Source organism: Galeopterus variegatus, unplaced genomic scaffold (genome assembly GCF_000696425.1).
Source record: "Galeopterus variegatus unplaced genomic scaffold, G_variegatus-3.0.2 Scaffold2001, whole genome shotgun sequence".
Classification (NCBI taxonomy): domain Eukaryota; kingdom Metazoa; phylum Chordata; class Mammalia; order Dermoptera; family Cynocephalidae; genus Galeopterus; species Galeopterus variegatus.
In genome coordinates this window covers 59,803-68,412 of record NW_007728112.1, presented here as the reverse complement: position 1 = coordinate 68,412, position 8,610 = coordinate 59,803, and the positions used below count along the sequence as shown (strand labels likewise).

Genomic DNA, 8,610 nt, shown 5'->3' with positions numbered 1-8,610 from the left:
CGTCTCCGGGCGCGCTGACGGGCGTCCCGTTTGTGCCCAGGTGATGACGGCGGCGGCATGGAGTTCCCGGAGCACGGCGGGAGGCTGCTGGGCCGCCTGAGGCAGCAGCGCGAGCTGGGCTTCCTGTGCGACTGCACCGTGCTGGTGGGCGACGCGCGCTTCCCGGCCCACCGCGCCGTGCTGGCCGCGTGCAGCGTCTACTTCCATCTCTTCTACAGGGACCGGCCTGCGGGCAGCCGCGACACGGTGCGGCTCAACGGCGACATCGTCACGGCGCCCGCCTTCGGGCGTCTTCTGGACTTCATGTACCAGGGCCGCCTGGACCTGCGCAGCCTGCCCGTGGAGGACGTCCTGGCCGCCGCCAGCTACCTGCACATGTATGACATCGTCAAGGTCTGCAAGGGCAGGCTCAGGGACAAGGACCGAGAGCTGGACCCAGAGACCCCCACCCCAGGAGCAGAGCCGCCCGGCCAGCCACCGTGCCCCCTGCCTGCCTGGACCCCTGACGTCTGCCCAGCTGCCCACCAGAAGGCCAGGCTCCCCCGGGTTGGGGTCAAGACTGCCCTCCCTCTGCAAGCATTCGGGCCTCCTTCCTGGCAGGCCCCAGGAGAGTCAGACCGGGCCCTGGACCTGTCACTGAAGCCTGGCCCGAGGCAGGAGCATGGCCACCCACCCTGCATCCTCCCGACACCCCTCTGTGGCCAGACGTACCAGAGGGCCCAGCCTTTGGTGAAGGACGAGCAGGATTCACCATCTGAACAGGACAATAGCAGAGCCTCTAGGAGCCCCCATAGTCCCCCAAAGCCACCCAGTGTTCCTGCGGTCAAGGGTCTGGCAGTGGGCTTGGAGCCATTGTCCATCAGCAGGGCAGGCAGCCAGGAGCCAGAGCTGGACGCAGAGCGGGTGGTGGTCCGGGACGCACTGAGGCCCGGCGGGCACCTCTGCATCTGCCCACTGTGCAGCAAGCTGTTCCCCAGTGTCCACGGGCTGCAGCTGCACCTCAGTGCCCACTTCCGCGAGCGGGACTGCTCCCAGGCCCGGCTCTCCCCCGACGGTGCCGTGCCCACGTGCCCACTCTGCAGGAAGACCTTCTCGTGCACATACACACTGAAGAGGCATGAGCGGACACACTCAGGGGAGAAGCCCTACACATGTGTGCAGTGTGGCAAGGGCTTCCAGTACTCCCACAACCTGAGTCGGCATGCCGTGGTGCACACTCGAGAGAAGCCTCATGCCTGCCGCTGGTGCGAGCGCCGTTTCACGCAGTCGGGGGACCTGTACCGCCACGTCCGCAAGTTCCACTGTGGCCTGGTCAAGTCCCTGCTGGTGTGATGTGTCCCTGTAGTGGGGTGCAAGGGAAGGGGCAGGGCTCACCCAGGTGTGACACTGGGACGGAGTGTGTAGCTGGGCCAGGTGGAGGCTCCAAGGCTGGACGTCTCTACCCAAATGCTGCTGCTTCCTGGAATGTGGGCTCAGACTCAGGTGACTGGGCAGCCTTCCTCCCGCCTTGTCTCCCCCTCCCCCCACCTTCCAACTCACTCCTGCCCCCAGGTTTTGCCCAGCTCAGTCCATGACACTATCTCCTCTTACCATCCCCTCCAGCCAAGTTCTAAGGCACATCCAGCCGGCACCTGCGCTTCAGCGCAGGCTTCTGGGTGAGAGGCAGCACATTTGTCTTTCGTCCTGGGACTTCCCTGATCACCTCTCTGGCATGCTCGGGGGCATCCTTATGACCTGAATGACTCATGGGTCAGAAAAGCTGTTGATGCGTGAGTCCCCAATGGGACGCTTGGAGGAAACAGGCCACTCCTGGTGGGTGGCAGCAGGAACCCCTGCTGGGAAGGCCCAGGACACAGCAGGGGCCATCTGGGTCCAGCTGGTGTCATAGGTGAGTGCAGCCCCAGGGGGGACTGCAGGGCAGTGGGGGTAGAGCCAGCTGGAAGCTGAGTGGCTCTGGAGTTATCATCATTAGGGTGGGACTGGGTCCTCAAGAACCTGCAATCCTGACCGCACTGTAACTTTGGGCAGAGAATGTGAAAATTTGGAAATGGATTCTCTTGAGATGTAGAAAGAGCCTCCCCAAGGTCTGAGGTTGCCAGATGTCTGCTGGTGGGCAATGGTCTGGGCCTCTTCTCTGCCTAAGCTACAGGTCCAGGGCACCTCTGAGTGTCCCCAGGTTGGTGGCAGGGGAGGGGGAGCTGGGAACAGTAGCCCCCACCTTGAGACTAACAGTGTGTCCCAGGCTACTGCTGGGCTATGGTGGGCCTGACCCTGAAGGTCACTCGCTTGCCTGCTACGGGTCTCCCCAGAGCTGTGGTTGTTTCCAGAGCACTGAGCAGGGGGCCAAAGGCTGCCCTGTTTACCAGGAGCCATGTCTGCAGGGCTTCCCTTCCCCACGTGGTGATAGCAGCCATGGAATGAAGAAGGGAGGTGGGTGGCCGAGGGGCCAGACTGGCAGCATCCCCCCTTTGTCCGCAGCCTGGGGAAGCTGATGCCCCTAGAATGTGAATGGTGAATGACCGTGACCTCCGCATTTGTGGATGGTTTGGGTCACCCTGCTTCACCCACCTACTCACCAGGCAAATCTTGCTGCCAGAAGCTCGCTGGTTGCAGCAAGGGGGTTTTGCTGAGGGTGTGGTCCCAGCTTCTGGGAGTCCCGCAGGTGGCACACACCTGGTTTTCCCCAGAGCACCTGGGCTATTTCTGCTGTGATTGAAAGTGGCACTGAGTACAGAATCTAGCCAAGTCTAAGTTATTTTCCCGTCTCCTGACAACACTTGATGTATTTATTTGTCTACCTGGCCTAGAATGAATGACTTTTGGTCTTCGTAGTGGGTGACAGACCCATCCCCTGCTCACCCCAGGCTCTCCTGGCACGTCTGTAGCATTCTAGAGAGCTGGGGGCAGGGGGCCCTGCTCCCGATTCTTCTGGCCCCAACCCCCACCCCCGGAAGGGCTGATGGGACTTTGTGCTCAGTGTCAAGTGCTCCATGATGGGTGATTCTTATGCCTGTGCGTGTGTGCATGCATGTGTATCTGGCACATGGCAGGGCCCAAGCTGAGCCGCAGCCCAGCAGAACAGCCGCCCCACCGCCACCGCCCAAGCAGGGAGATGTGGCCGTGGCACTGGTTTTCCCCAAGTGGCTTCCTGGAGAAGAACTTTCCTGGGGTGGGGAAGCCTGCCCTGGGTTGTCAACACTGGATTCATTGTCTTCTGCACACAGTTACTGTGAAGTTAATGTGAAGAGACGTGGTCAATTTTAATTTTCTAACGACACTGTTCAGATGAAATATATATCCATATATGTATTTAAGACACTAATTGTGTGGGATTGTGTAGTAGTGGCATGTGTAGACGGGTTTCGGATGGAGCTTGCTGTGTGGGGTCCTTTGGGCCAGCCTAGCCACCTGCGGCTCCAGGGTGACCCCAGAGGACAGTTGGTGCTTAGCATTTGGCCGGAGGTTTTGTTTGCAAGGATCCCGCCCCACTCCACCGTCAGCCTGTGACAGTCGTCCTTGGAAATGAGTGCTGTCTCCCCATCTCACATCACGATGGCAGTGTTAATAAAGCCCACCCCAGGTGGAGATGGCTGTGACTGTTCCTGGGGATGGGGTTGGGAAGTGAGGGCACTACCCGTCTGGGCTGGGGACAGAAGAGGCTGGGCTGACAGGGGAGGGGGTCGCCAGGTAGGTGGTGGCATTCTGGGAGCCCTTTCCCAGATGCCACCACATGCTTGTGCCATGCAGTTGGGTGAGCTGGGGCAGGGCTGAGGACAGTTGTACCTCGTCTTTTCCCAGGTTTGCCCCCTACCACTGGAGTGTGGGGGAGGGAAGTCCCATGGAGACAGGTCTGTGTAAGAGATGAGCAGGGGAGGCCACGGTGGCTTCTTGCCCTGGGGAGGGAGGCTGAACCCTGGGAAGAAACCTGCTGAGCCCTGTGCAGACCCTGGGTCTTAGATCTTAGCCCTCCTGATTCCGTGGGGCTCAGTCCTCCTGTCCCCCTGCCTTCCAAAGGCAACCCCAACTCCCCTGCTCCCACCCTCCTCTGTCTCCCCCCCATACCTGCCCTGCTGTCTCTCCTCGACACCTCATTTACACCCCACCTCCCTCAGGTGGGACTGGCCCCAGAGGCTGGTTTGGGCAAGAGATGGGTAAAGCCTAGGGGTTGAGTCCCCCTCACGCACACTCACAGGGCCCTTGGGGTGGGGTGAGGCACAGAGCTCTCTAGAGCCCCTGAACCCAGGTGGCCATTCCAGCCCCCCCCTCCTCGCTGTCCACTCCTTCCCCCTTACATGAGGGCATTAAGCGGGTGTCTCCCTGAGCCCTCACCATGAGCTTGGCCTTTCTCCCCAGGCCATGGGGCAGGTGGGGCTGAACGGCCTCCCCATGTGCTGTAAGCTTCATCCTGGCCAGGCCAAAGTGTCCTCAGCTCGGGAAGGACCAGGGTAGACCCCAAGCTCAGGGTAGGGTGGGAACTCTGCCTGCTGAAGGATTCCCAGAGGTCAGGCTGAGCTGGTGGTGAAGGCACCTGCCAGTTCCCGGGCCAACTCTTGTGGCTTCCCAATCCTGACCCCAAATGCAAGTCCTTGCTTCTGGGAGGTGGAGCCTGCCCCTTCCCCCTCCTGCACCCCACCCGACCTCCCGCCGAGTCTGGACCAGAGCCACTGTCCTGCAGGGAGGCCCTGTCATGTTCCCAGTTGGGCCCATGACTCAGCCCAGGCCTTGTCAACCCGGGAGGAGGAGGCCGTTCTCATACCAACTGGGCAGGGGAGGATGGTACTCTCCAGTCTCTGAGGGGAGGGGGATTCCTGGGTCCCTTCTGCCTAACCAGCTCTACCAAGCTGAGCCCTCGGTCAGCTGACTGCTGGAGTTGTCACCAAAACTGTCAGCCTCATGCCTGCACAGGGTGGCCCTCCTGGCACCCTCCCTGGAGGCCACCCAGCCTGACCCCTTGGCTGGATGGTAAACTGAGGCACGTGGAAGGGCCCTGCCCTGGCCCATGATCCCAGAGCCAGTTGGTGGTAAATCCAGAGCTTCCATTCCTTCCACAAACTCCAGGACCCTTAGCTCTTTGCCTGCAGTGCTGGGCACGGGGCCCCAGCACTGTCAGAGACCTGGGGCCTCTGTTGGGACAAGGCCAGAGGGAGTGCAGAGGCTCAGGCTCTGGGGCAGGAGGTGTCCCAGAAGGCTCCACAGGCAGGGCGGACTCTTGGGAGCCTCTGAGTGGGCAACACGAGACGGGCAGCAGGTGGGGCAGCCCGGGGCAAAGGCGCTGGTCAGGGCGCGGGCTCCGTGGGCAGATGCGGGCGTGCGGGGGGTGAGGCCGCCATGGCTGGCTTTGAAGCAGGGCTATCTGGGCAGTCTCAACCCCTCCTGTCCCTCCACTTCCCCAGCCCTTTGCCTTGGGGGCAGGTGAACACACCTGGTGTCACCCCTTCCCAATATTCAAACCCTCCCCTGGTGCTGGGTGTTTCACTCCACAGACGTCCCCAGGGAGCCCAAGCTGTGACCCTGCCCGTCCCCAGCGCTGAGCGGGTGAGCCCCGAGCCCCACTGGGCCTCTGCCCTGCTCTGCGGCTTTTCTCTCCCTGCCTCAATCCCACCCTTTCTTCACCAAACAGCCCACACCCCACACTGTCATCACCATGGTCTTCTTGACCATCCTCCTGCCTCACAAAGCCACCCTGTCCCCTGCGTGTCCACTGCCAGCCGCCCCGGGCAGGGAGGAGTTGCCCCACGGCCACCAAGCTGACAGCCCGGACAGAAGTGGGCTCAACCTGCCCACCTGTGGCGCATCAGGGTCGCGCTCCCTCCTCCGTCTCCCTCGGGTGCAGGGCACTTTCTCGGTTTCCTGTACCTCCTGCTCCCGCCTGCACCCTCCTATGCAGAAGAAAATAAGTGTCTGCGAAAGAGGCCGGTACCTCTCCCCACATGCATCAGGGAAAGAACTTCCCCGGTGCACAGAACCCCTGGTCCCTGTCCTGTGCCGTCCTGGTCACCACGTCACTTCCTGTCTTCCCTCAGTGCTCTCACTGGTACAATGGGAGTCATGGCAGACGGCTGTTGAGGGACAAGCGAGGCATGCCCGCTGAGCACACACCCGCCCCGCCTCCTCCGGCTGAGAAGACGTTGGCAACAAGGCCTTCTAGAGCACCCCAAGCCACCCCAGGGTGCTGGTGTGTTTGGGGGTGCTGGCGATTGCGATGTGAAGACCCCACTGCTGGGCTCTGGCCTGGTTCAGTCCCCTCCCCCTCCCACTCCTGCAGCTGTTGCAAAGGAGTCCAGGGGCAGCTGGCCAGAGGCCCGGGGCCGTCCCAGACTCCAAGCTGGAAGTGGCAGAAAATGCCCACTCTGGAGCTGCTCGGGGCCTGCGGCTGTGGCAGGAGGGGCAGCTGGTTCAGAGAAGCCCTGGGGCCACTGGGAAACCAGGTGGGGATACCCACCCACCTCCACTCCAGGCCTGGGTAGCAGGCGGCCCCTCAGGGAAGTCAGTGGATCTGGGAGGACCAGGGGATCCTAGGGAGCCAGGGACCCCCTCCTTGCATTGGACCCTAGAGGTTTTGCATCTCTAATGTGAACAGAAGTCTTGCAGACGGACACCGTTCCCTTGCTTTTCAGGCAGAGGGCTGGGGCTCTGTGTGTTTCTTCCCTGGTTGTCCGCTCGGCTGCTGTAACAAGGCACCACAGACTGGGGGCTCACACCACGGAAATGTGCTGTCCACAGTCTGGAGGCTACAAGTCCACGATCAAGGTGCGTGCAGGTTGGTTTCTCCTGAGGCCTCTCTCCTCGGTGTGTAGACAGCGTCTTCCCGCTGTGTCCTCACATGGTCATCCCTCTGTGCCTGTCTGTGTCCTAAACTCCTCTTATAAGGACCCCAGTCCTAGTGGATTAGGGCCCACCCTAGTGACCTCATTTTACCTTAATTAATTCATTAAAGGTCCTGTCTCCAAATACAGACACTTTCTGTGGTCCTGGGGGTTAGGACTTCAACATATGAATTTAGGGAGGGACACCATTCAGCCCCTAACACCTGGTGTTTCAGAAAAGTGTGGAGGGCTGTGGACACCAGCCTGGGAGCCGGAAGGCTCAGGTCCCAGCCTGGCTCTGCCCAGATCTGCAGCAGCCTCTGCAGTTTTCTCGGCAGTAAAATTGGTTGATGTTTCCATTTTTGCCCTACAACGGGCCAGCACACCCACAGGCAGTCAGGCACAGCTCAGGGGGAATTGTCCCTCCCAAAGAAAGCCCAGGCCTGACCCCTTCTACCCATGCCCCCAACAGTGGCCACCATCCCCTGGATTCTGGTCCCCAGGGAAGCTGGCTTGATGTGCAACAGACAAATACCCTTTGTACTGACTCTTCCCAGCGTGTCCTGTACCATGTTGCCCCATGGAGCTGCCCCTCCAAGACTCTGCTCCCCCTGAAGAGTGTCTTTCTGCCCCCACCACCCTAGGTCAGGAGGGAGGGTGGGGGACACCCCTGGCCCACAGACTCTCTCACCATGGCTCCTTCCTCTCACAAAGCCCACGCCCTCTGGTAAGCCCCCCTCACCTCCTCCTCTGTGCTGGGCTCTCCAGCCCCCCTGGGCCTCCCCTCATTTGCTGAAGACCTGAGCTCTGAGCAGTCCATCCCCTTCATCTCCCCAATCTCACCTCAGCCCCCATTCCTGGGTTGGAAGTTTGTACCCAGTCATTGCCAATAACAACACCTCCTCTGGAATCTGAAATTCAGACACACTGGCCTTACAACGCAAGCTCCTCTCCCCGTTTATCTGATCAAACAGTTTCTCCATAATAATCCTTTGGCCTTGTTGCAGTTTTTAATGTACTGACCTTCCCACCTTTCCACCATCCATCCCCCTCCCTTCTTGCCTCCCTCTTCACTTGGCTCAGTGGCCAGTCGTGGCCTGGTTCTGACGACCCCTGCCCAGGCTCAAGTCTCCTGCCGCCTTTTTCTCTCAAACTATTCAGCAAAACTGGGACCCTGGATCAATCTAAACATTACCTTCACTGTGCAGTTCACAGAGAAGAAAGGGCAAACGTCTCAGGACATAGGACAGTGTGCTCCACGTCATTCACAACAAATACAATAAAAGAAATGTAAAAGAAATCCACATGGAGAGTCTGGTAATGCTGGAGTAGTTTGGTTGGACTAATCACCCCATTGATAAAAATGATAAATTCTGGACAAAAATATATATGCTTTAAAAAAAAAAAAAACGAGCTGAAAGCATTTGAGAGCAAGCGACAGCAGCAGAAACTGGGAAGGAGTCTGCCCTTGAAAGACAGAAACTGCAGCCAGCGAGATTTGTGGGTTTGTGGCAACAGATTTGACAGACACTTCACAAAGGACATTGCACAGAAAGCTAACAAGCACATAGAAAAGTGATCATCACTAATCACCAGGGAAATGCAAATTAAAACCACGATGGGACATCATACGCACATGTTCCGAAAAGTCTGACAACACCAAACATTGGTGGTGATGTGGAGCAACTGGAACCCTCGTCATTGCTGGGGGGAGCTTAAAAGTGGGACAGCCACACTGGAAAAAGGATTGGCTGGGTTTGTTTTGTTTTGTTTTGTTTTTTATCAAGTTAAACATATACCTTTT

General features: G+C 59.2%; 1 protein-coding gene across 1 annotated transcript; it reads left to right on the top strand.

The window, feature by feature from the left end:
- Positions 1–36: 36 nt before the first annotated feature.
- On the top strand, positions 37–1,413 carry ZBTB42 (zinc finger and BTB domain containing 42). The gene has a single exon (XM_008580003.1). The coding sequence runs from the start codon at positions 58–60 to the stop codon at positions 1,330–1,332; it is 1,275 nt and encodes a 424-aa protein (XP_008578225.1). The 5' UTR covers positions 37–57; the 3' UTR covers positions 1,333–1,413.
- The last annotated feature ends 7,197 nt before the right edge of the window (positions 1,414–8,610 follow it).